Source organism: Python bivittatus, unplaced genomic scaffold, assembly GCF_059951505.1.
Source record: "Python bivittatus isolate LINGU-HERP-01145 unplaced genomic scaffold, Pbiv_v1 ctg000580_np1212, whole genome shotgun sequence".
Classification (NCBI taxonomy): domain Eukaryota; kingdom Metazoa; phylum Chordata; class Lepidosauria; order Squamata; family Pythonidae; genus Python; species Python bivittatus.
This window is the reverse complement of record NW_028277087.1, coordinates 8,623,611-8,650,791: the sequence shown is the minus strand read 5'-3', so window position 1 is coordinate 8,650,791 and position 27,181 is coordinate 8,623,611. Positions and strand designations below refer to the sequence as shown.

The 27,181-nt window shown below is 45.4% G+C and overlaps 1 protein-coding gene across 2 annotated transcripts; it reads right to left on the bottom strand.

The window, feature by feature from the left end:
- Positions 1–878: 878 nt before the first annotated feature.
- On the bottom strand, positions 879–26,877 carry MFSD12 (major facilitator superfamily domain containing 12). 2 transcript variants are annotated; one of them, XM_007440659.4, is made up of 10 exons: positions 26,328–26,877; positions 11,511–11,721; positions 9,508–9,640; positions 9,087–9,281; positions 6,654–6,746; positions 5,492–5,584; positions 4,288–4,458; positions 3,235–3,329; positions 2,210–2,340; positions 879–1,345 (listed from the first exon to the last, which is right to left on the bottom strand). In XM_007440659.4, the coding sequence occupies exons 1-10, from the start codon at positions 26,590–26,592 to the stop codon at positions 1,257–1,259; spliced, it is 1,476 nt and encodes a 491-aa protein (XP_007440721.1). In that variant the 5' UTR covers positions 26,593–26,877; the 3' UTR covers positions 879–1,256. The 2 variants fall into 2 exon arrangements, 1 of the variants encoding a protein (XP_007440721.1); XR_001560157.3 differs by lacking the exon at positions 879–1,345 and having other exon boundaries at positions 3,235–3,391.
- Positions 26,878–27,181: the final 304 nt, after the last annotated feature.

Here is a 27,181-nt window from a genome sequence, read left to right as displayed (position 1 = left end):
CACAGTTCGAGTTGTGTCTCCTGACTTCTTGGAAAAAAGCGCCACACCCACAGGTAAGTTAATCAGCTGCTGTCAGAAGCAATGGATGGGACAGGAAGTGGCTGTAAAGCCAACAGAGTTGAGAAATCTCATTATTCAGAATGAGAGGCAATAGAAAGGAATAAAGGGACTCCACCTTGAGCAAGCCTTCCTCAATTTGATACTTTGCAAACGTGCTTTCAATCTGTTCCCCGGCAGGAAAACTTTGACTGGGGAAACAAGCCGTACACAAAGGCACTTTGAGCTCCAGATATCATTTGAAATCTTATTAAGATTAATCATATTATTTTCCCATCATACATAGCCAAGGAATCTTGGCTTGTGCATACAGTCTATTGAAGATCAGCAAGCCAACTTCTCAGTAAAGGAATTATAGCACTGGAAGGGACCTCAAGATCATCTTGATCAGGCCTCTGCAATTTGCAGGAAAACTAATTCAAGTACCCTTCAGAAGTGGCTGTCCGACTCCTACCATCATGAAATCTTTCCTTAAGAAGTTTAGCATAATAGCTGGCTGGAGGGCAACAAATCAGTCCCAAATCTGGACACTGTGACAAGAGGAGAGTAGGAAATGAGCAATGAACGTGTCTGCTATTCAACCCTGACAAATAACTACAATGCCTGGTTCGTTGTGGGTGAAGATGGTCAAGATAATCAAGATAAGGAATTCTGGGGGGAGGGAGGGATTGTACCACACTATCCTGACAGACTGGCCTGTCTGAGAGTGATCTACCTCCAAATCAGCATCGGTCCCCTTCTCCCCCACGTTTTAAAGAGCAACGATCCAAGAAAAGGATTTTTAGCAAACAAGGAAAAAGATAATCAGATGTCTTTTTTACTTAAGACAGTTTAATTATTTCTTAAATAAAAAAACCCCACAACTATTTATTTATACTTTTTACATACAAGTAGGTAGAAAAGGGGAATGGCAGAGTGAAGGTAAAGAGATTAGATGGTGGAATATATTGCTTCATTGCTAGTCCTTCACTAGCTGTGCAAAAGAAAGGCTGGGGGAATGAGGTGGTCAAGGGAAAGGATTTTCCCGTAAGTGTCAAGGAAGACTTGTGCAAAATATGCTGGGATGGTCCATGTTCGGTCTGAAGAGCAAAAAGGGGCAACTTCAAGCTAGATGAAAAAGCTCTTTGCATTTCCGTGCTGCCACATGGCCCCAACTCCATCCCATTCTTGCTCGCTCCTTCATTTCGGGACCGGACATCTCAGTTCACCACAGCCGATTGTTCGCCTTCCTCAAGATGCTGGCGGTCTCTTGGATTCACCCCTGCTAGTCCCGAAATCGAAACATCATCTGCAGGAGAAATGCAATTTGTGGGTCAGAACATCTCCACATTTTTTTTTTTTTTTAAAGTAAACTCTTCCCATGGTATCCTTGGCTTCAAGGGGTGTCTGCAGTTTAAAACTGCACAGCCTGGCTTCTGGAATTCTTTCCAAACTCTTTACAAGCAGGAAGTGTAAGAGGCTTCTGAATTTTCCATGTGTGTGCGCGCGTGCACATCTGAATACGCAATGGGAAGCAGGAGGGATCATGCAACTGGGAGGACAAAGGACGTTAAATGGAGCAGTTGCCAATGTTACAAGCCACTGCCCAACAGCATCTCTAGCCATGTCCTGGGAGAAGTGTTTCTCAACCTGGGCAACTTTAAGAGGTGTGGACTTCAACTCCCAGAATTCCCCAGCTTTGCTGGCTGGGGAATTCTGGGAGTTGAAGTCCACACCTCTTAAAGTTGCCCAGGTTGAGAAACACTGCCCTGGGGGAACTGGGGGATATTTTTCTTCTTCTGTAGCCCCTGGCTGGATCTGGCCCATTTTCAAACTCAATCTTTCTTTTGCCAACTTCTCCCCCCCACACCAAATTTGGTCCCATTCTGCTCAGGTTTGGGGGAGTTATCACCTTGATGAACAGGGTCTCAACCATCCTGACACAATTTCCTTCCAGTTGGGTTGGAAAGAATAAAAACAGTAAACAGAAGGGGAGGAGAACCCACATCCCACACCCACGTGGCTTCTCCTCATCACCTCCCCACCGTTCAAACCTTTCCAGAAAGGTGAAAGTCACCACCGGAGGGTAGTTACATCTGCACTTCTCTGCTTTCATCTCCTCTATCTCCCCACCCGACTCCCTCATTTTTCCATCACAGCAAATTTTACTCACGGAAACGGATGGTGATCGGCCAGATCATGATGCAGGATAGGAACAGGGCGGCCACCACCGCCATGCCCCCAGTAACTGAGACCATTACCCAATGGTAGAAGGTCACACAGCCATTGCAACAGAGCTTCGTTCTGGATTTTTTGAAGGGTGGGGGATGGAGACGAGAAGAGAGAAAAAAATGCAACACGGAGTGAAGATATAAGTTAGGCTGTGTCTTTTGTGTAGACTGCTCCTATACATGGACGCTCTCTCTTCAGAACTCCTGGTTAAGTGAAGCTGGCAGTTCCCTTGGAGAACCTAAAAACCTTGTGGGACCAGACCAAAATTTGGATGGAGCTATGCTTCTCATCAGAGCCATCTCAAGAGCCTTGCTGATCCTACTGCTATATCAATGCCATTCCTCAGTCTCTGTTACTGTACACACTATGGTAGACTGCTTTTGTACATGGAGGACTCCTCTCAGCTACTTCTGGAAAGTTCCCTCTCCAGAAGGCCTCAATCCGCAGATATTAAAGACTGGGAGATTCCACAAGGTATAATGTGGTTTGTAAGCATGTCTTACAAAAGTAGGTCTTAATGCAATATGAAAACCGAATTATGGTTTGATCATCCATGGTTTCCACTTCTAATATGCCCCCACGCGGTTCATATATCACTATCTGATTTGTTAAGTTTTGCCTCAGTGCATAAACTTAACCATTGTGGTTTGCAACTGCGCTGGATGGCTTAATGTGCACTACAGCCCAGCCAATGGTGGTTTATTAAATAAACTATGGTTAAGCAAATCTCGGTTTAGAACAAGATATAAACCACATAACTGGCAACGTGTGCCGAGTCCCACACCATGCAAATGGGTTTTAAAAAACGGCCACCCGCCTGGCCTGCCCTGGCGAGCAGAAACATCTTTTCCAAAAAATACCCTCCACCTTCTCTGCCCTTCAAGCCACTGCGGTGCCAAAGGGCCGGTTCACCAAACGTCTTTCCACCAACATTGGTGCGGTCTCCATGGCCCACCCTTCACTTACGGGCAAGGATGCAGGTTCTGGATAATCATCACTGACAGTCCGTTGGCAACTTTATCAGTGAAGCTCATGGCTCCGTAGACGAAGGCGCCGCTGTGCTATCAGAGAAAAGGAGCCACAGAAGCATCAGGGGCACGTTGGGTGGCCTCCAGGTCTCACCCTGGGCAGAAAGCAAACATTTAAAAAAAAAAAGAGGCAAACCTCAAAATAGTTCTACAGTATAGCACCATTCTGAGGCTTGCATTCTTTTTTTCTTTTCTCTCTCTCTCTTTCTCCTTCGCACTTTGTGAGATATTTGTCTACAGTAGTGTTTCTCAACCTCAGCCATTTTAAGGCGTGTGGACTTCAACTCCCAGAATTCCCCAGCCAGCCATGCTGGCTGGGGAATTCTGGGAGTTGAAGTCCACACGTCTTAAAATGGCTGAGGTTGAGAAACACTGGTCTACAGGATAGCACCGGACCATTTAGCATCTTCAAAAAAGTGCCTGGTGCCTTCTGTCCTTCATATTCCCCCCTCTCCCGTAAAAATAAATAAATGAATGGCCTTATGCATTTCTACAAATAAATAAAGCTGTATATTAGGGCACCCCAAGGCTTGAAGCACCCATTTTGCTGTTTAGCTCCCTTGAAAAACTTTAGTCAGAGGCAGAGATCGTGCAGAAATGCTGCCAGCAAATGACATACAGCCCATGAGTCACACCGAGGTGCGTCTGCAAGGAAGGGCCAAAAAGGGAAGTTGGTGGCCACGATGGTGTGATTCAAGTCCCGCCCTTTTTCACGTGCATAAAAAGGGGCAGGCCTTTGATCATGTCACCACGGCTGCCATCTTGAATCCCCCAACCCCCAGGATACCCCTGGCCGCATCTCTCCCTTGAAGTTATCTTTGGAGCTCCAACTGAATCAATCACTCAAGTGTAGCCCTGTATTCCTAGGTGCTAGAAACCCCACATTTCTTCTTTAAGAAAAGCCTTCTCTCCTTTTTAAGCATCGGCACTGAGCGTTCACCCAGTTCCTACAGCAAGATTGCCTCCATCTTTTACATGCGGTGCTACATACCGTGTGGGTCCCAATGAGATCAGCCGTCATGGAGAGGGACGTTACCAGGATGGTGGCCGACCCGACCCCAAGCAGAACAGCGGCCCCATAAACCTCTATGCCAAGTTGCTCGGCTAGGGCCACCCAGGAGGCAAAGGCCAAGATAATCAACAGTCCCAGGAAGTAGGTGAGCTAGACATGGAAAAAGAAGCTATTTCACTTCTGAAACATTGATGCATTAATCACAACACTAATTCGATACCATACTGTAATATAATGTTTCTCAACCTTGGCAACTTTAAGATAAGTGGACTTCAACTCCCAGAATTCCCCAGCCAGCCATGCTGGCTGGGGAATTCTGGGAATTGGTCCACATATCTTAAAGTTGCCAAGGTTGAGAAACACTGTTCTAATATCTAAGAGTCTCCCCAGATTTGCTACAGCCAAGCCTTTTGTCTTTCAGACAACTAGATTAAAGACTTCTATTTCTTGCAAAATGCTGGAGAGCATCAGTTTGAAAGAGGACAAAAGCACAGAGCAAGCAAGAGCCAGAATGAACAAAAGAAGCAGAAATAACCCACCATTCTTTTTTAACAGCAGAAGAATGGCAGCACTTGTAAAGGAATACAGCTCAGATGCCCACAATACAGCATTTATGGTTGCCGAGGCATCTGTTGCAACTAAAATTGGTATCGCGGTGCCCAAGCACGAAAGATAACCCTTTTAAAAATGCTCAAGCTTCAGAAAAGCATCAGGTTCTTGTAAGAAAAGTCAAGGGGAGATTGACATCTCGTGATATTTTGGGAAACATGGTTTTACCATCCTATTTGTAGGACTGGGGCACTGGGCTGCTGCATAAAGTCAACAGCATTGGAAAAAGGGGGCTGATTATTGAGATCAGCTTTCAGCTGGTATCTAAACATCTACATGGAAGAGATCAGCTGGACTTTCTGGTGTGGACAGTTCGACAGTCTCAGCAATGCAACAGAAGGTGCCCTTTCACTCATTCTGCAGTGAGAGGGGCGTGACAAATTTGAAATATTAATTAATTCATTAATTAAGTTCCATAAACTTCAACTTGGATAATGTAATTTCTGCACAGTAAGAGCTGTCTGAGTACAGAAGAGACCTCTCTGGGACTCAGTGAGGTGGGAGCTAGAAGGGCACCTGGCAGGAAATCCGAATTTTCCTTTAGGACTGAAACAAGAAGGCTTGGGTTACTCACATTTCTGCCAATCCGTTTGTTCACAGTTTTCATCAAAAAGGAGGAGAGAAAGCCACTAATATACATCACCAGGGGGATTGTGGCAATGTACTTCTGTGAAAAGGTAACAGAAAAGGAAGTAACATTATTTAGGGACTTTCTCTTGGGGAGAGGGCAAGGATACACAGGCAGTCTACTGTTGACTCAATCCTACCCTAACAGCAAAGGGTTTTACCGAGGTGGGGGCCTGAAAGCTAACTAGCTGCAATGCTCAGATAGAACTGGGAGACCACGGGTTCAAATTTCTTCTCGGCCCCAAAGCTTTTGAGGACCTTTTTTTGGCCGGTTACATCAACCCTGTGAGCTAGGACAACCCTCCAGAGCAGCTGAAAAAAAGACAGCAGGGTTAAAATAGAAATCTGTGTAAACCTACAGCCATCCATTGGCCCTCTAAGCCAGTGTTTCTCAACCTTGGCCGCTTGAAGATGTGTGGGCTTCAGCTCCCAGAATTCTGGGAGTTGAAGTCCACACATCTTCAAGCTACCAAGGTTAAGAAACACTGCTCTAAACAGTACTAAGAGTCTCTGCAAATTAAATTAAAATTTAACTACACATGGCTAAAATTGTATAAGAATGCTGAAATCTTGCATAAGATGTTGTAAAGCTTTGGAGTTTTCATATGGAAATGTTCATAATCTCAAAGTGAGGCTGGTAAAATCTCACAAGGTTGGGTACAATTTGGGGAGGGGGCTCCCAAACCACTGGATGACACTGAATAATGATGTCCAGGCCTGAAAAAAAAATAGGACCTTGTGTAACTTCTTAATTAGCATAACTCTAATACCAAAGATTAGCAGTTCTAATGTCTGAAATTCGTTGGTTTGCATTATTCACTGTTTTGTCAATCACAGCTTCTGAAACCAAGGATGAGGTTTAAATTGGGGCTAAAGGCTGTGCGAATGCTGGGAGACCCAAGCTATTATCTCAAGAAGCCCCTGAAGACTATTGTCCACTTCACTTTCCCAACCTGGTGCCCTCCAGGTTCCTGGGACTACAACTCACGGATTTTCAGCCAGTATAGTCAACATCTCTGGAGGACAGCAGATTTCAGAAGTTGATCTAGAACTTACTCACTTGACCACAACATAAAACAAGCCTCCCCCTTCCCAAAGATCATACTCACCTTTGGGAGCAGCAGTGAGTTTGTGAGATACATTGCAATGTATGTCTGAGATAGGTTGACAATGAGACGGGTGCACATGTAGAGCATCGCCACCTGGAGGCAGAAAACGGTATTACAGATGCACAGTCTAAGGCGGCGTTCAGATGCTATCGCATCTAGTTTGGAATATTGTGCCTCAACACGGTCAACCTCACAACAGAATCAGTTACTTTGGAGCACTCATCTGTGAACTTACACATATGGGTCATGTACCGGTGCATGGCCTGTTTGCCATCTTCTTGAACTTATGGGATTTCCTGGAGGAAGCCCTACACTGTGGATAGTATGTAATGACTAACTGTGGACCCTGAAGAATCCCCTTAGCCTCTAAGACCAACGTTGCAGATTCCAAGGTTAACACTGAGGTCACCCAGCTGCAAGTGGAAAAGGAGGTAGGACTGTTTGAATTCATAGATGACCATGCAGATAACATAAGATACAGGTAAGTAACCAGTTCTTCATGGAGAACTCTGTGATTCATACCCAGCTTATGGTCGACAGCAGTGTTTCTCAACCTTGGCAACTTTAAGATATATAGACTTCAGCTCCCAGAATTCCCCAGCCAGCATAGCAGGGGCTCCAACCACCCTAACCTAAAGCCTGGGAGAACTTTGAAGTCTTCAGGGCTTTCTGCAATGCTATCAGGGTGGGAGCCACACAGGGATCAGGGGGCCCATCACTCCAGAGGGCATGCCCTGCAACAGAGAAGGCACGCTTCCTGAGTCTTGATAGATGACACTGTTTAATTGAAGGGACCCAGAGAATGCCAACCCTGTTGGCTCATACCGTTCAACAGACACCATGGGAGATAGGTGATCCCTTAAGTCACCAGGCCCAATGCCACATAAGGCTTGATAGGCCACAACCAGCACCTTGAATTGCACCTGGAAGCATACCGATAACCAGTGCAGCTCACCCAGCAGAGGTGTCACTTGGCATACCAAGGCATGCCCACACTGCCTGCCCCACTGCATTCTTGACTAGTTGAAGCTTCCAAGCAGCTCTACAAAGCATTCCAACAGTCAAGCCATGAGGTGACTAGGGCATGAGTGACAGTCTGAAGAGCCTCCCGGGATCCAGGAAAGGGTGCAATTGGCATCCCAGATGGAGTTGTGCAAAGACCTTCTTGGCTACAACTGCCACCTGGTCATTGAGCAGGAGCTGTGAGTCCAGGAAGAGCCCCAGATTACTCTCTACTCTTGAATGGGGAAGTGCAACCCCAACCAAGGTTAAAGATGCATATTCCCAGATCCTGGTGGCCCTAATACCCTCAGACTCTCAGTTTTGATAGGACAGAGTCAGAGGCGTTCCTCACTATCCAAACCCACACAGCCTCCAAGCACTGGGATAGAATCTCCACAGCCTCACTTGGCAGCCCAGGGTTGAAATTTATAATTGGGTATCATCAGCATATTGATGATACCAAACCCCAAATTTGCAGATGATCGCACCCAGTGGTTTCATGTAGATGTTGAACAAGTGGGGAGAGAGTGACAAGCCCTGTAGCCCCCCACAAAGGAGGGGCCTAGGGAGCAACCTCTCCCTCCCCAGCCAACACCAAATGGAACCGGACCTAAAAGAAGGAGGAGAAACACCATAAAACTCCCAACCCCTGGAGCAGATCCAGAAGGATACTGTGGTTGATGGTATCAAAAGCCACTGAGAGATCAAGAAACACAAGATGGCATGCACCCCATCCATCCTGGCTCTGCCACAGGTTATCTACAAAAACTGAACCCCTGATTGAAATGGGTCTAGGGTCCTCTGCAACTGCAGTCTGACCACTTTCTCAACAACCTTTCCTAAAAAGGGAAGGTTGGAGAAGGATTGATAGTTGTCTAAGACTGCTGGGTTCGGGGTCGGCTTCTTGAAGAAGGGACACCCCCTTCTTCAAAGAGACCACTATTGCAGCATGGACCCAACTACAAGTCACCGCCCTGGATGTATTAACTAACCAGGAGGGACCAGGTCCAACAAACAGATGGCCAAACTAACAGCACTGAAAACCCTGTCCACTTCCTCGAGAGTTACCGACTCAAACTCATCCCAGACAACACCACAAGAGTGAGCTTCAGGCATCTCAAAGGGGGACAGAACGTTTTCTTAATCTTTGAGCTTGGCACATATTTACATCTTGTCAAAAACACTAAGCCCATCTTCTCCAATATGGTGCTGGCCATCATCCCTCATCAGCATGGCCAACAAGCTACTCCAGCCAGAGATGAAGGAGTGTATAGTGAACTCATCAAATGTTGCTGAAGGGCACCACTAGGGAAGACTGCTTTGGACTTTTCAGAAACCTGCAGGACAAACCCCCGCCATATTCCCTGATCTTGGAAAAGGAAGGAATTATCATGGCTACAGAAGACGTGATCTTCTGCCCTCCAGACTCACCTGGTAGAAAGCAGGCTCCAGAAACCAGTCTTTCCAAAGAAGGAAGGGCTGGGGCTGTTTTTGGTCTGGAGACAATAGGGGAGTGTGCTCCTCAGGATCAGGCAACCTCGGAAGTGTCTGTGCATTTTCTTTGGTCCCAAGATGGAAGAGGAGCGAAGTAATGGAACCCAGGCCTATCACAATCAGGGATAGGTTCTAGAGTGGGGAGCAGAAGGGGAAATAAAAAAGAAAAGTTACAACCGCAAAACTAAATCTAGGAAGCAGGTCTTCTTGGAAGAGGACGGGAGGAAAGAACATGGCCGTGATTTTCAAAGATTCAAGTGGTAAACCAGAAATCAATTGACATGACAAGGAAACAGAAGCACAGTCTGACACCTCCTCTCCACCACCTTGCCTTCCTCCCATCTTGCCAAACACCCACCCGAAAGACAGGAATGTCATGGCGCCCGAGATGCTGGGTGAATTTCTTTGTCTCTGCGTGGTCAATCTGGAAGTGCAGGAGGAACCAGGCTACTCCATACACCGTGATGTTGGCCATGACAGTGAAGGCATACCTGAAAACAGGAGAGGAAACCAGGCAGTTGACTAAGTGCTGGCTACAGCTGGAAAAAGAGGATTGGTTCATATCAGTGCCCATCAGGTCCCAGCCCCCACCCCACAAAGGAAATTCAGGTTCTTTTCTCTCTTCTCCCACCCCATCCTCTGGGCACAGAAGCCCTGGGGAAAATCCTCCAAGTTTCTAAGAAAGAAACTGCCAGCTGGGTAACTTTGCTTGCAAAAATGTCCGATGGTCATTTGTTTGGTTCCTAACTTTTCCCAGCCAGCTTGATTCACTCCATCTTTAGGACACTTCACATCAGCTTCTATGTGCAGTGCATATTCACTGGGCCATTCAGAAGGAAGTGATTTTGGACACAGGACTGCATTCCATTTTGTGCATCAGCCTGGGAAGTGAAAACTGAACTTCTCACCCATCAGACCTGTCTTCACAAGATGGGGCTATGATGGCAATAAAATCTGCTCTTACATGACAGAAAGATTTACAGGCAGTCCTTGATTTATGACCATTCGTTTAACGACTGTTCAAAGTTACAATGATGCTGAAAAATGTGACTTACGACCAGTCCTTGCACTTACAACCATTGCAGCATCCTCGCAGTCACATGATCAAAATTTGGGCACTTGGCAACTGGCATGTATTTATGATGGTTGCAGTATCCCACAGTCACATGATCACCATTTGTGACCTTCCCAGATGGCTTCCAACAAGCAAACTCAATGGGGAACTGTGTGATTCACTTACCATGTGATTTGCTTAACAACCACTGCAAAAATGTCATAAAATTGGATGCGATCACGTGATGCCTTGCTTAACGACCACACTGCTTAACGATGAATTTTTCAGTCCCTATTGTGGTCGTAAGTCAAGGACTACCTGTATTTCATGGACCTATTTCAGGCCAGCACAAGGCATTAAAGACTTTCTGACTAGATGACATAAGACAGGGCTGCCTCACCTCAGTGCTCTTCAACTCTCAGAAGTATGGAACCACCACTTGCAGCTGGAATTAGATTTATAATTGCCTCTCTCTGTGTGTCCACCAAGACAGGTACTTATGGGACAAATTTCTCAATGTGGTGTCACTGACATCCTCCATTATTCATCTATTTTGCCTGTTTGCACGGAGCTCAAGATGGTGTTTCTGAGGGCTGCCCCTCCATTTTATGTCTGTAACAACCCCCTTCTAAGATAGGCTGGAAAGAGAGATGAATCAGCCCAGAGTCTAACACTGAAGTCTGCATCCAAGCAAGGACAACTCCAATGCCCAGCTGCTAGATTACACTGGCTCTCTCATCATCCCCTGAAACAAAAGCACACTGGGTGGAAATGATGGGAGATGTAGCCCAGACACAAAGTCAAAGTAGTGGGAAGGTGCAATTCCCCACTTTTATTTATTTGCCAATGCTGACCAAAACCCTCTTCCCCAGCCACTCTAAAATAAAATTAGATAACTTACTAATCCCTACTTTAGATAACTCCGGTGTTAATTTCAATTCACCCCAACAGATAATCACAGTGTTTGAGTTATGATGGGCAACGATGGCTGACCTCCCAAGAAGATCCTGGAATCTTGAAGGTCATCCATTGCAGTTCTGGTCCCTGAAAGCATTTCTTACAACCAATCTGAGAACTGCTACAGGACCAAAGATTCTGTAGTTGTGTTTTCACCAGTCCACATTGCCCTTGGAAATTTTGCATTGTGTTCATTTGTTGACAGGGAATTTCTGGGGGTGGATGTCAGCTGGAAGGGCCACAACAAGCCAGCCATCTTGATCAACTGGGTGTCAATGCCTGAGAGGATGATCCAGAGGAAATGTGATGGAGCTTGGACTAGATTTAACGACTCTCCTGTCTGATCTTACCTGAAAGCTGTGAGCTCCACCTTTTCATGGTCGCTGGTGACCAACTCTGGTATAAGCGAGAGGTGAGAGATTTGGGTGGCTGCCCAGCCAAACTGGAAGATGATAATAAATGGGATGAAGTAGATGAGCGCAGCCCACTCAGGTGTGTTCTCCGAGCAGCCAATGCATGGGCTGAAGATAAAGGGGAAGGAGATCAGAACGCTGATGGTCCCTGGGGAGAGAGATGGTCAAAGCACAAGCTTGAAAGATGCTACCTAGGATTGCTATCAGACGAGAAAAAGAACAAAGCCTTAATTTACCAAATCAGAGCATGAGGCCTGCTGGACTGGAACAACGTTGTGGTTGTCTTCAACAGATTTTTGTGGTAAGAAAAATGATAGAAAAGTGGTGGGAAGCAGGGGAAGATTACAAATGGCAGATCACATCCTCTGCACCCCACACATAACATTCCATTAATGAGGCATCCTAAAAGAAATTTTAAGTGGTTTAAGGAGTCTCTTGCAGTTTTACAGTTGTCTGGTTCTTGGAGTTCTCAGTGTGTACATTAGGACCAGAGAGGCCCAGGTTCAAATCTACCCATGGAAACCTATTGGGTGATTTAGGGCCAATCATATCTCTCAGCCCAGCCTATCTCACAGGATTTTTATGAGAATCAAAGCTGAGGAGGAAATATTATGTATGCCACCTTGTGTTCATAGAGGAAAAGTTCACTATAAATCAAACTCATAATAAATAAAATAGGCTTTTCCATGACTTTTCTCTAACTTGGGGCACCTGTTTTATCTCTCCATGAATTTCAGAGTTTCATTATTCTTACTTTCACCTCAATTTATGGCCTTGCTGACTACAGCTGTGGCCCTGCCCAGCTGGACTTAGCAAAGAAATGCAAATCTACAAAAGTTTATTATGATCACAATCATCATTATTTGTTATTAGGTACAATAGTATGAAATTAGGGTGACCATAGTCCTAAAAATAATTACATCATAGGTGCACCTAAATATTAATCGCTCATTAATTTCAACATCTAACAATGGTTTGTGCAGGACAAAGGAGCTAAGAGAGTTATAGGAGAACAAGTCTTCCAGGAAGAGCATAATCATACATGGAATTAGATGCAAGATGTAAAAAGGAGCATTGAACAGAATCTTTGAATTCTGGAGTAGTGTTTCTCAACCTTGGCAACTTTACAAGGTGTGGACCTCACCTCCCAGAATTCCCCAGCCAGCACTCAAACATCTTAAATTTGCCAAGGTGGAGAAATACTGGTCTAGATTTGGAGGAGGTCACTGAGGTGTTTGATTCCAACCTTCTGATCGGTGCAAGAAATGAAAGCTTCTGAGACAGATGGGTATCCAATCTATGCTTAAACACATCCAATAAGGGGACCCTATCACATGAATGACCTGCTTTTAATGTTAAGATGTTTTCCCCCCTAACATTTAATGGAATCTGCCTTCCTATATCTAACTTAAATCCATTCTTCTATGTCCTGCACTGAGGGAAAATAGTATTTGACCTCTCTTCTATGTAATGTCCTTTCAGGCATTTGAAGAATGATATCATATCCCAGGGTTCCTCAACCTTGGCAACTTTAAGACGTGTGGACTTCAACTCCCAGAATGCCCCAGCCAGCCATGGCTGGCTGGCTGGCTGGCTGGCTGGGGAATTCTGGGAGTTCAAGTCCACACATGCCAAGGTTGAGGAACCCTGTCATATCCCCTCAGTGATCTCTTCTCTAAACCAAAAGAACTCACCTGTTTTTATTTCTTTGAACAAACATTCATTCCTCAGTAAAGTCCACATACCACCCGTTACCTTTTTGCCAGCATTTATATCTCAATATTTCTCCTTCCCTTTTCTCATCTTTAGCCAACATCCCACAAAGGTACATAAATACCCTCATTTTTCAATGTTTCTGTACAATCTGCAATGTTTCACTTCATTTTCTGTGCCTAACACAACCGCCTTGGCCTTTGATACATTCATTTTCAAATCCATACCACTCACTGCCTTGTGCAATCTAACACTTGCTGCAGTCATTTGGGTTCCCAGTCAACAGTACGGTGCAGGAATACATATGCATTCACACTAAACCAACACACCTCTAGCATCACCACAACCATTCCTTATGCTTTTACCTATGCACACATTAAACAACCAAGGGGACATCGTCCATCCTCGTTCATTCTCTCCTCACTCAATTCTAACCTATTTACTAAGCTCCTTGCTCAATTCTGACCTCTTCTCTTGCAAGCTTGATTTCCATCGTTTAACTTAATTAATTTTATTTAATGCATTCAGCAACCAACTTTCAACTCCACATTTCTGCAAAACATTCCATCAGTCAAGCCTATTCACTTTATCTCACACTTTCCCTAAATCAACAAATGTTCAGTAAACTTTCTCACATCCATACATTTCTCAGCGACCTGCTGAAAACCAAAAATCTGGTCTGTATTCCCCCTGCCGAGTAGAAAGCCACACCACATTTCCCAAATTTTAGCTCTTCTATGCTTTCAAGCAGGATTCTGCCAAGGCCATCTCAGGCATGCTTAACACACTAATTCCGCTGTAGTTTTTGCATCCTTTCTTGCTACGTTTTCCTCTGCACAGAACAACAGCAGCAGAATTTTTCCAGTTGTCAGGCTGAGATGCAGTTTCCACATACACATTCAAGTTACGCCACCACTCCATAAGCCAAGCACACCTGTGCCACGCTGCTTCTCCTGTTACACCTTCTACGCCTACAACCTTACCATGGTTCAACATTCTCATAGCACTTATGAGTTCCTTTCCATCAGTTTCTCCTTTTGACATGCATATTGATAGCATGGGGGATGTCATTCCACCTGAAATTAGATTAGCGCTGACCTTACTGGCCTTTCGTAAGGCCCTGGAAACTTGGTTTTGTGCCCAAGTCTGGGGCCTTGGGTGTGCAATGGAGCCCCCCCCCGCCCCAGTTTTGTGGATGGCTGTTCTTATGATGCTCAGCTGCTATGTGTTTGCTTTTATATTGTGTATTTTATCTATTTTATTGGAAGCCACATATGTGAGAGGGGTGGCCATTTAAATCTAATAAACCCGTTTCAATTCCAATTTTACATCCTTTGCAAATATGGTAATCGATCCCTCCATTTCTTCACCCAAATCACTAATTAAAGTATTAAAGAATAGAGGACCCAGGACAGATCCTTGTGACACTCGGCTAGATACCTCTCTCCAATTTGACGCGGAGCCAATCAGTTAGGGATATTTATTTATTCATTTGAATTTATTATCCAATGACAGTCAGGAACGTTCTTCCAGTAGAATCCAAGAACACCGACGGACTTGATTTAAAGCAGCCTTATCTGTTCCCATTTGAGTTTATTACAAATACTCTTATTACAAACGGCACTGCAGCTTCCTGTTTAATCTTAATACACGAAAGGCAGTTTTCTCTAGCCCAGCTTTCTCCAGCATCTTGGGATCCAAGCAGGGCCTTTTGTTGAGAATACTGGAAGCTGCAATCCAGATGTTTGAAGGGCACCAAACGGGGGGAGGCTAGCACACTACCGTGGCATAGCGATTAGAGCAGTGTTTTTCAACCCTGGCAACTTGAAGATGGGTGGACTTCAACTCCTAGAATTCCCCAGCCAGCATGGCTGGCTGGGGAATTCTGGGAGTTGAAGTCTACCCATCTTCAAGTTGCCAGGGTTGAGAAACACTGGGTTAGAGGAATGCACTGGGACGCCCAGGTTCAAATCCCTGCTCAATCACAGTTTACATTAATGACATGGGACAAGTCGCTTTCTAAGGCCAATCTACCTCACAGGGTTGTTGTTGGGGGCTTGACTGTCTGGCAGAAAAGCAGCATCTAAATGCAATGGAGAGCCAATAATATAAATAAGGTCCCTGGCCCACAAACACTGGTTTTCTAGCACAATTAGATCCATGGCAGCGAAGCATGCCCCGTTTCATTTATTCACCTCTCACAATCTGAGTAAGCCTCGCCACCCCCAAAGGGATCCCTTGATTTGCAAGCTCCCAACGGCGGTGGAGTCTATGCAACACCGTCAGGCCTCACAGCTTTTGCATCCGCCCCGGCCAGCAAACCCAGGCTGCCCCCTACCCGGCTTCAGCCGAAAACGTGGTTGCTTCTCCCTCAAGACAGATGGCAAGATCAACTTCCTCAAAAGACGAGAGGCCCTGCAGTTTCAGATGTCATCTGATCAGAAGCACTGAAAAAGGTCCCCCCGTCCCAACAAGATGGCACTGAAACTCACAGACGCACACCTCTGTTTGGCCATCTTCTTCTCCTGATGAGGTGGGCTTTCGTTAAGAGCTTTCCTCCCCAGCCCTATTCAAAAAGAGCAAATCAAATTATCCATAGGCACCTCCCCACGATCTCATGCCCCTAGAGGTGTTGGACTACAGATCTCATCATCCCCAGCCAACCAACAGGGTGGCGGGGAGCACTCCGATTTATCAGCTCAATGCATCTGGAGCGCATCAAGCTTGGGGAGGGTGATCTCAGGAAACAATGTGGCACCCTCCAGATGTTTCATCTCCCATTCCTATAACCGCATTAACCATGTTGGCTGGGGCTTAGGGGAGTTGTAATCTAAAGAGTCTGGAGAGAACTAGACTGCCTGGCTTTGATCAGGGACCTGGATGTGGCACTGTTCTGACAACCAAGAGCAAAAGGATTTGGGATTTTTCAGTTTCTGGGAATTAAAGATCATCAGGGTTGGGGAAGAGAAATAGGATGGCAGTTTAGGAAAAATTATGCTTAGCACAGCGGGAAATTTTCTTCCTCTTATAAATCTGGAATCAGCAGGAAGTAGATTTAAGCAGAAAAGAGAAGGAAATGTTTTTAAAAGAAATCAAGTTCTAGGACATTATTTGAAAGGATTAAAGATCAAGATTGTTAAAGTAAAAGAAAGGAATATAAAGCTGGTTTATTTGATCAAAGTTAAAATAGATATTATCTCTGATAACTCTTAATGGACTTTTGCTGATCAGGAGTGAATGGATGAGGTTTTAGGGATTTATTTATAGATAAGAGTTGAAATATGGGAAGAAGAGATCATTTGTTGTATTTTAGGAGAAGGTGATAAGTTACTAAAATTGGTTATACTTGTGATGAAGGGGGAAGTCATTTCTTTATATATTTATTTTCGTTTTCTTTACTATATTCTTTTTTTTCTTTCTTTTCTATTTTTCTTTCTCTTTTTTCTGCACTTTCTCTTTTTTCTTTTTATTCTTGTACTTTTTTTTATAGTCTGGATTAGTTTTTATCTTTTGAACTGTAATATTTAATAAAATGACTATTAAAAAAAGAAAGGAGAAGGAAATGTTTTCCAAAAAAGCACACTAATAAGTTTTGGGAGACCAAACTAGCCCTCGCGTACTGTCCAGAGAAGGTGGTTTCCCCTCTCTGCTGGAAGAACTCAGGACAGGCAGACACTTTTGGCCTTGCAAAGCAGACTTTGCCCTGTTTACAAACGCTGGTTGTTTGGGACAGACAAGAGGGCAATTTCAGATGACCTGCAAAGGAAACTCTCCATGGCTCAGTATAGCAGCACGGAGGAGCTACGAACTGTGTGGCTTGCATGGTATCAGTGCATTCTGTGGCCCCTAGTTTTGTGTGCTCCGAGAGCAAAGGCCTCTGCTTAAAGCAGCGTTTCTCAACCTTGGGAACTTGAAGATGTATGGACTACAACTCCCAGAATTCCCCAGACAGCATTTTTTTTCCAGGCCCCGGACATCATTATTCAGTGTCAACCACTGGTTTGGGAGTCTCCCCCCCCAATTGTACCCAATCTTGTGAGATTTTACCAGCCTCACTTTGAGATTATGAACTTTTCGATATGAATGTTCTGGGGGAGAGGGGTGGCATATAAACTGAATGAATGAATGAATGAATGAATGAATGAATGAATGAATGAATGAATACTCCAAAGCTTTACAACATCTTGTGCAAGATTTCAGCATTCTTACACACTTTTAGCCATGTGTAGTTAAATTTTAATTTAATCTGCAGAGACTCTTAGTACTGTTTAGAACAGTGTTTCTCAACCTTGGCAGCTTGAAGATGTGTGGACTTCAACTCCCAGAATTCCCCAGCCAGCATGGCTGGCTGGGGAATTCTGGGAGTTGAAGTCCACACATCTTCAAGTTCCCAAGGTTGAGAAACACTGGCTTAAAGATGTCACAGGGCTACAGACGATTGTCAAAATTATGAGACCACCTCTCATTCACAAACCTGCCAAGCTGGTCGAAGCCCAGGTTTCCACAGAATTAATAAACATGATGCAACCGATAAATTACAGTAGGTCTCTTTGGAACCACGGCAAACATTTCCTCCAGACTTCTAGAGTTAAGCTCAGCTTTTCCCCTCCTTTCCCCAGCTAGAATCACCAAATCACTCTGAAACCACATTTTTTTGGAGGAGGAAGAAACAAACTTGGCATCGTCTCTTGTGTTCTGTTTAGCCAGTGAACCTGCCCACACAATTCTAATTTCCAATTAATTAGAAAAAGGAACTGGCTTCTTAGAGAAGCAAAAAGAACAAACAACCCACATACCCATTTTCACAGCCATCATCGCATTCTTTTAAGTACACCTCCTTTGTGTTACAAGCCCTTCCCATCTAAATTAGATCATGGCTACCAGCATTCCCAACAGCATGACCAATACCTGTACAGCAGTGTTTCTCAATCTTGGCAACTTTAAGATGCGTGGACTTCAACTCCCAGAATTCCCCAGCCAGCATGGCTGGCTGGGGAATTCTGCGTGTTGAAGCCCATGCATCTTAAAGTTGCCATCGTTGAGAAACACTGCTGTATAGACATAGGCCAACACATTTCAAGGCAATTATAATTTTTCCTTGCACTCTCTCCCCTTGCTGGAACTTTTCTAGCTTGCCTCTAAAATTTAATTTTCTTTTTAAAAACCCTCTATTTCTACCATTAACGTTGTTGAGAAATGTAAGGTTCTGCACTTAGGCAGGAAAAAGCCAGATCCACAGGCACAAGAGAGGCGGTACTGGGCGTAGCACCTTGTGGTGCTAGTTTTTCGCAGCTGCAGCACATTGCTGGCTCATCCTTAATCTGGGAGTCTTGGTAGACCACAAATTAAGGATGAGCCAGCAATGTGCCGCAGCTGTGAAAAACACCAATGCAGTTTTGGGCTGCATCAATACAGGCATCGTGTCAAGATGATGGGAAGGCTCTACACTGCCCTGGCCAGACCACACCTGGAATACTGTGTCCAGTTCTGGTCGCCACAATGCAAGAAGGATGCTGAGGAACTGGAAATGGTGCAGAGAAGATGTGGAAGGTTTTGAAGGCTAAATCCTACAAAGAGTGGTCAAAGGAACTTGGTCTGTTTAGCATAAAGAAAGAAGAGAAGGCGAGGGGGAGACATAAAAGCAGTCTTCCAATTTTATACAGATTTTATATATCAAATTTGTCAGCGCCCCTCTCGTTAAAAAGCAACTCTGGGTGGTCTGCAGAGAAGATAACATTAATTAAAAAGACAATATAAAAGTAGCCTTAAATAAATAATAAATAAATTCCAAGAATGGATGGTAATTGGCGAGTAGCTCAGGGAGGGTCACACTAGAAGGGCTGTCCCAGGAAAGAAGGTGGGGATTTATTTATTCCCTACAAGTCGGGAAGGCAGGGCAAGAACCAGTGGGTAGAAGCTCAAAACCTGAACTAAGGAGGAATTTCCTGACTGTGAGAGCTATTCAGCAATGGCTCCTGAAGACATGGGAGCTCCATCACTGGAGGTTTTCAAGAAAAGACTGGGCGGCCATTTGTCCAGAATGGTCTGAGGATTTCTGCCCTGGCAGGGGGTTGGACTAGAAGACCTCCGAGGTCCCTTCCAACCCCAGGATGCTAAGAATTATTGCTTGGCCTTATTTACCTAATGTTTTTACACAGAAGTGGGATGCAAGCTAATAAACAAGGAGTGTAGGAAGCCAACTGAAACAGAGTCCCTGTGGTCTGCCTGGGTCTGCCCTGCCTACACCATGGATGTTTAAAACTTGGGTCAAAGTTACATAAGGCTGGGAGACTTTCACTAATCGGTTTCTCTCAGGCTGGCCTACCTCACAAGGCTGTTGTGAGGGTAAACTGAAGCCTGACCCCACGTAGGCCTATACATCCCATTATTTCTCATAGCTAGTACAAATGCCAGTAATGGAAGATATAATTCAGTCCACCCGGACAGCACCAGATTGGGGACAGATGCTTGTCAACACATGCCAGCTATAATTTAAAAAACAAAACGAAACGAAACAACAAAAACCAGAAAGCTTTCAGCAGAGAAAGAGACAGATAAACAGATGCAAGGCTGAGTGGGAAGAATGAAACAAGCCAAAGGTTAGGGTTCCCAATCTCCATATTGTGACCCCTGGAATCTCCCAGTCGCCCAACACAAAATAACAACAGGACAATACTTTTGCAGGAAAATCAAGTCAAGCATCTGCACTAAGCCTGCGATGGCATTACAACCGCCCTTGATATACGGAAACAGCCCTGCAAGACCCCCACCCCACCCCGCCAGTGCAGAAGGGAAGAACAAATGTATTTCGCAATCCGCACATGACTTAAGCATTTGATTGAGATATCAGGACACCAACACAAAAGAGCTGAGTTTGCAATGTGACGTCACAATGAACATTTCATCTTTTTTTGTTTTGTTTTGCAACTTCACCATATGCACTGGATGCCCAGGAAAGGGGTGGGGGGAGAAAATAGCCAAGAATGGTGACAGTCCTCACCCCCTCTCTTCCAGTGACATCAAGCCATCATTTCAGTTGCCTCTGAGCCTATACCAAAAAAAAAAAGCCCCTTCACATATAAAGGCCATTCTGTTGAGGTCATAATGAAACTGGCTCAGAGTTCTCCTGTTTGTTCCCCAAGGGGGACCCTGATCGACCTCAGTATGGATTTCCTCCCCCCCCCCCTTCAATCCAGCAAAGTCAGGTCTTGAAATGCTAAGCAGCTCCCTGGGGGATGCAGATGGAAGGGGCGTCTCAAAACGTAATCTAGATCAGCATTTCTCAATCTCGGCAACGTGAAGATATCTGGACCTCAACTCCCAGAATTCTCCAACCCATCTACCAGGTGTCCAGACACCTTCAAGTTGCCGAGGTTGAGAAACACCGATCTAGAGAAGTGGTTTCAATGTTTTTCCGAATGCGGAAGCCATTTGTTTAAAAAAAAAAAAAGGTTCCTGGAACCCCTGATCCACCAAATGGTGTCCTTGGCATTTTTTCATGGGAGAACAAACCCATCCTTCTCACTATACTTTAGAAAGATTGCTATGGACACCATTGGCTGTGTTTGAGCAAAGTCTGGTTTTTTTGGCCTTAGTCTTCCATGGAACCCCTCAAGTTTTGTGGAACCTAGTTGGAAAACGGCAGATCTAGAAGCCTCCTCCAAACTCCTTTCCCTTGCAGTCCGTCAACACAAGTGTGACTTCAGCCACAGTGATCCATGGCCTCAAGGTGGACTTTAGAAGATTCTGCTGCATTCACAAGAAAACAAAGAGGAGGGAAAGGCTTTCAGAGGGATGGCGGTTGATCATTCAGGCCACCCAACCATGAACTTGCTTCTGTCAGCAGCCAGACCCAGAAATCCACCCACAATGGAAACAGGCACCAACACAGATACAAAGACCCTCAGGGCATCTGGAAGAACCAGGACAAAATATGACTAGAAAGAGCTCCCTAAACAAGCACAAGAGCTGAAAGAAGGGTGCGTGTGTCACTGACTCACCTTCACAAGAACAGTGTGTGACTTCCACTATCACCAAGTGCTTTTTTTGCGCCATAAATCTCAACGACATCTGAGCAATTTTACTGAACAAGAAAGCAGAACTGAATATGGGGGCATAGACGGCCTGATGCTTGCATAAACAGCTTTGGAGACAGATGACTAAATGAAGGAAGCTGCAATGCTGATAAAATTACAGAGGAAATGAACATCAAGGGCTGGTGCATTTTATATTCGGTTAATACGGCTCCATTTCCCAATTGATCTGCCTGAGAATTCTCTCATCTCCTTGGAACATGAGAATTTAAGTTTTCTTTTTAAACGTTCTGCTCTAAATAGCTTTCCAACAAGTTCTAAGCAGCCTTTTGACAAGCGCCTATGAATAATTCGAGATGCGACACTTCCTTCCCCAAAAGGGAACCTTCACATGAGTTGGTCATCAACTCCCAGAATTCTCAGTGGATGAGAATTTTGGAAATTGAAACCCAACCATTTGGAAGGCCTCAAGCAAGGAAAGTGTGAATATTGCCATCCAAATCTCTTTTTTCTGAGGGATATCACTGAAAGCATCTTACCAAAAAAAAGGGGGGGATCAGAGGGAAGTATCCATAAAATGGGGTGATTCTCAATTTCCCAGAAGGCCACTCTTTAGTACGCATTTAGGAAAAAGACCGAAAAGAACCCATAGGGTTGGAAGGGACCTCCAAAACCATATAGTCCAACTCCAGGATCCATTAGCGCAGTGTTTCTCAACCTTGGCACCTTTAAGATGTATGGACTTCAACTCCCAGAATTCCCCAGCCAGGCTTGAATTCTGGGAGTTGCAGTCCACACGTCTTAAAGGTGTCAAGGTTGAGAAACACTGCACAGGAGCATCTTTACTTAAGGACAACTTGTCATGTGATGGAGCAGCCTATTTCATTGACTAACAAGCTCATACAGTTAAAAGGTTCCTCCTGATCCCCTTTTCTTGTGGTTTTAAGCCCAACGGTTCTGGTCTTGCCCTCTGGGCACTCTCCTCTATAGGACAACCCTTATATAGGACAACTCTATAGGAAAGTCCCCCAATAATCCAATAATTTATAATAAAATATACTCAACAGCCACAAAAGGTGCCAACCATTGCTATTCAAAACTTGCAAGCTGGTAAACCTACTGTAAATCTACTGCAGAAAAGGTTTCCATTTCTGTGCTTGAAAGCTAAAATGTATTCTTATATAGGTTTACTCTACAGTAAACACACATCATTTACTCAGCATCATTTACTCCCCAGTTTAAATGCAGGTAGAATTTAAGCATTTGCCGTTCTCAAGCTGTCCATCGTTTGTATTTCGGTGTGAACAGCCACTAACCCGATCATTCCTAAAAGAGGCCAACTCACAGCAGTAACTCATTCAGAGAGGCGCCTGTAAGCCTCCAAAGAGAAGAAACAGGGTTTTGATTTCTTGCTGAGTTGTCAATTGCACCTTAATGCAATTGCATCATCCAAGAGAGGCTGCTTTTTCTGGCTACACCCTTTCTCAAAGAATCCTGCAAAAATATAGCAAGCAACCTTGCTGGATCAAACATACGTGCAGTTGCCAAGAGCCTTTTACAATCAGGTTGCATTTACTGTAACCAGATTCAATGCAGCATAACTGGGGAATTACCTTTCTCTTTCTGAGACCCAAATTTGAAAACACTTATAACTCATGATTTAAAAAATTGGTATGTTCTCATGGGGCAAACCTTCAAGGCAGCATCTGCGCACCCATCAGTCAGCAGACGTGTTAGAGTTGGCCCTGCAAGAACTGAGTTCCAATTCTCTACTAGCCTCCAAGATTACTGAACCAGTCTCTCGGATTAGCCTACCTCACAACGTTGTTGGATGAGACCCACGATTCTGAATTCTGTGTAAGGACGATGGGAGGAAATAACCCCCCAGGAGGGAAAATGAGATTCCTTCGCTCACTCTGGCAAAATCCTGTTTATGCTGCTCTGGGTGGGATTTGGGAATGAGCAGAGCAAAAAGAGGACAACTCATCCCAGCAAAAGGAAAGAAATCTTTGCCAAATCTTTGCTTTGCTGACTCACTGGAAAAAAACCCCTCAAAATAAATTCATCATGCTTGTTTTGTGAATCACACAGGAGTATCTAGCATGTGACTGAAGGGAAACAGAAACGAGAAACAGGAGACAAGGGTCAAAAATGTCCCTCTCAGTCATGCGTTTACTGAGATCCAGGACCAGATGTTCTTCTAGTGTATTGTCCAACCCAGTGTTTTTCAACCTTGGCAACTTTAAGATATGTGGACTTCAACTCCCAGAATTCACATATCACATTCACAGTTGCCAAGGTTGAGAAACACTGGTCCAACCTCTCACCTCACATCTAAGAAAAGAAGAACAATGGCCCTTCTTTATAAAGCTGCCAGGGGAATATGAGGAATCCTCATATTAACCACACGTTAAAATAGCAATGTATACACATTTCCAGTTCAAGCACGTTCTATCCATGCAAAGTATCTTCTAATGCGGGTTGCAGAAGGCACAGGACGGCATCTGCTTCACCAAGAATGAAACATGCAATGGACTTAGTCTTGATGCCAAACATAATTCCTTTTCTATTTAACTAAACAGGGCATTCCTCCAAGGCAACAGCAATGCTCTCTGCACTGTTACAAAGGCAAAATAACAAAGAGGCCAATTAAGGCAAAATAATTAAGAATTAAGTCTGCTTTGCAATGTAAACATTTTGGCCCCTCTGGGCATGCCATGAGTTTCTTCTCACCAACCCAGGAGGCTGTTTTTAAAAAGATTGTTTTAATTCCAGCATTTGGGCTCTGCCTGGAAAAAATTCCACATCAAGATTCTACTCAAATTATAATCTCTGAGAATCCCATGAGCGGAAGAGCCAATATTCAGTGCAATGTTCAGAGTTGCTAAGACAGAGAATCCCTCTACGGGTTCACTAGGGGTTGACTCCAACTTGATGGCACGTAATCAGAAACTATCAGAGGTAGGTCCTTATTATCTGATGAGGACATTAGTGTAGACTCTGTTCTACTCTACTCTTATTTAGCTGATAATTCCAGATTAACACCTATTTTAAATGACTTTGGATGTATATGCACTGAGTCCTATTCCAGAGCATTGTTTTAAATACTGAGTCATGTTGGCTGTTTAGTATTAACATTTGCATTTACTGAGTTCTGAGCACATTTTATGGGACTGGTTTGTAATTCTTGTGTTGATTTTTGCTTTGCTATGAACCACACCTTGGTCAAGATGTATTGCTGTTACTATTGGGGATTTCCAACTTTGGAAAAGCAATGGCGGGGGAACATAACATTTCTATACTTTGCAAGCTTGGAGCCACTCTATTAAAGCTCACTGACTATAGGCTCACATTTGACAAAAGCGAGACTTCTTCAGGACAAAGCACTATTCATTAATGGAAGCCCCTGTCATAAAACCACGCTTGTCCCCCATTGTCTGTGCTCGTCTCATCAGTTCTAGCAGAGAGGCCGTGCTCTGAATCCCTTCCATTAAACAAAGGCATCTTGTTGGAACCGGGTGTCATACCTTCTCTGTTGCAGTACTTGCCCTGTGGAGCAACATCCCCCCAGAGATCTGGATGCCTTCCACCCTGTTAGCCTTTTGCAAGGCACTGAAGACTTGGCTATTCCTCCAAGCATTTGGGCTGGGAGCTGAACGTGAGCTCTGCCAACTGATGTTTTTATTGTAAGCTTGGAACCTGTTTTGTTGGCAACCTCGGGTGTCTATTATTTGGACTGCTGGTTTTAACTCTTTAGGTCAGAGTCACTGCTGTGAGATGGGCAGCCATATAAATCATTTAAATACATAAAGAGGATGGGCATTAGTACCAGCTGCGCACGTGCTTGGCAGAAGATCAGACAGATGAGAAGAAACAGATAATCTGATAGCCTCCAGAAGGTTCCGACTGTGATCTCAAAAACCCCAAGCTAAATGCTCAACAGTCCAGAAGGAAGCTAAGCTGTGGTTATCTCTACATTAGGAGAGAGCTCTGCCATAACAGATAAGAGATCATTTAGAGGAGCTTCCATGAACTCAGAGATCAGCTGACACCCTGCAAAGCACGTGAGCAAAAGTCAACAGCAACAGCCTTCCTCTACTGGTGCCCTCCCCCAGCAAGTCGCAATCAAAGGTAGACTGTACCTGAACATGAAGGCTGCACTTAGCTGGCATCAATAATTCAGCCCTAGTATGCTTTTTAAAAATCTTTTAGCCAAGTGGCAACCCAACATGGCAATGAAATAAATTGCGTGTCATGGTGAAAAGCATGACTTTGCACTTCAATAATAACCTATTAAAGGCTAATGGATGCATTATCGAAGTGGAGCCTTCGTGTTAGGGAGCAGTACATCATCCACAACGGATACAGGGGAGCCAAGCAACTGGAGACATCTTGACGGTCTTCATGCGACCAACTGCCCAGAGGTAAAGTCTAGTATTCTGAATTGCTCCTATTTCTTCCCATATGTCTGAATTCCCACTTGTAATAATCAAGCAGAATGTTCCTATTCAGAATTAAAATTACAAGAAAAACAGGCTAGGGATGAATAGTGAGAAGTGTCGCAAACCTCACTTGCTCCCAAGCAGCATCTAACTGGTCCCAGTGTTGAAATACATGAATCTCCAGCATCATCAGCATGACGCTCCACTTCTTTTGAGAGATTCAGAGTGCTATTAACTAGGCTAAGCGAAATTAAACAGCTGCCCTCAAAAGAAGCGTATCATCAAACAGCACATGCCGGACAGGGAGATAAAACTGGGACAGGGTTGTTACTTTAATGCCCTACTCGTGGGTGTCACGCTAGGCGTAATCAATGCTGGAAATCAAATATCTCCTGGCCTGATCCACCGAAGCTACTGCGCCCATCTAGGCTCCTCTCCTCGTTCCTGTTTCTCCGTACAGCTTACGGTGCTCCCACCTAGCGCCACCCCTTCGTTCCGGTCACCGCATCCCGCCTGCGTCCAGCTGGGGCAACGCCTCTCCACTCTTATTTTTCAGCCCGACTTACCAGCCAGGTGCCACGATTTCCGCCGCCCGTAGCGCGCGCACCCGCCGGCCTGGTCCGCCTCGTAGCCCACCAGGGGTGTGCAGATGCCGTCGGCCACCTGCCCCGCCAGCAGGAGCGCCCCCGCGTGCCGGGTGCTGTAGCCCAGCACCGAGTGGAAGTAGACCAGCAAGTAGGTGAACCACATCGAGGCGCACAGGTCGTTGAGGAAATGGCCCACCGAGTAACTCAGCCGGGCGCGAATAGGCAGGGGCTGGGGCTCGTCCATCGTGCCGGGAGGCGAGGAGCGGGAGGCGGCTCACAACGCCGGGGCCTGGAGCCCGCTGGCCCCAGCTGTGCGTAAAAGCGCACCAGCGGGGCGCATCAGCTTAGGCGTGCGAGGGAAGCGCGGAGGCCGGGCCGGGCCCGAGCGCGGGCAGGGAAAAGACAGGAGAGTTGCAGCTTCCGAGGGAAAGAGCCCGGCCATGCGGCCGCAGCGCGGCTTTTATCGGCTCCGGGGGAAGCCCGCGCTGGTGGCCGGCGGCGTAACCACCGAGTCGGCCGGCGGCGCCCCCAACGGCTCCACCCTGGCTGCAGATAGCCGCGCCTCCACCAGCGGCCTCGGGGAGGGAGCCCGCGGGAGCCAATGGAGAGGCCGGGACGCGAAGAAAGCCGCGCCTTAAAGGAGGACTTGGCTTAACCCGGCGGCCGGCTTCGCGCCCTTCGCTCCGCCCTCCCAGTAAAAGGAAAATCGGCTCCCGGACGGGTTACGTCAACGGGGCTCCCATTGCAGGAATTCAGCTGAATTCCGGGGGCCTCGTTCTTGGAGCCGCGAGTTGCCAACTTACCGGGAGAAAGCAAAAATTTAGCCGTGCTTG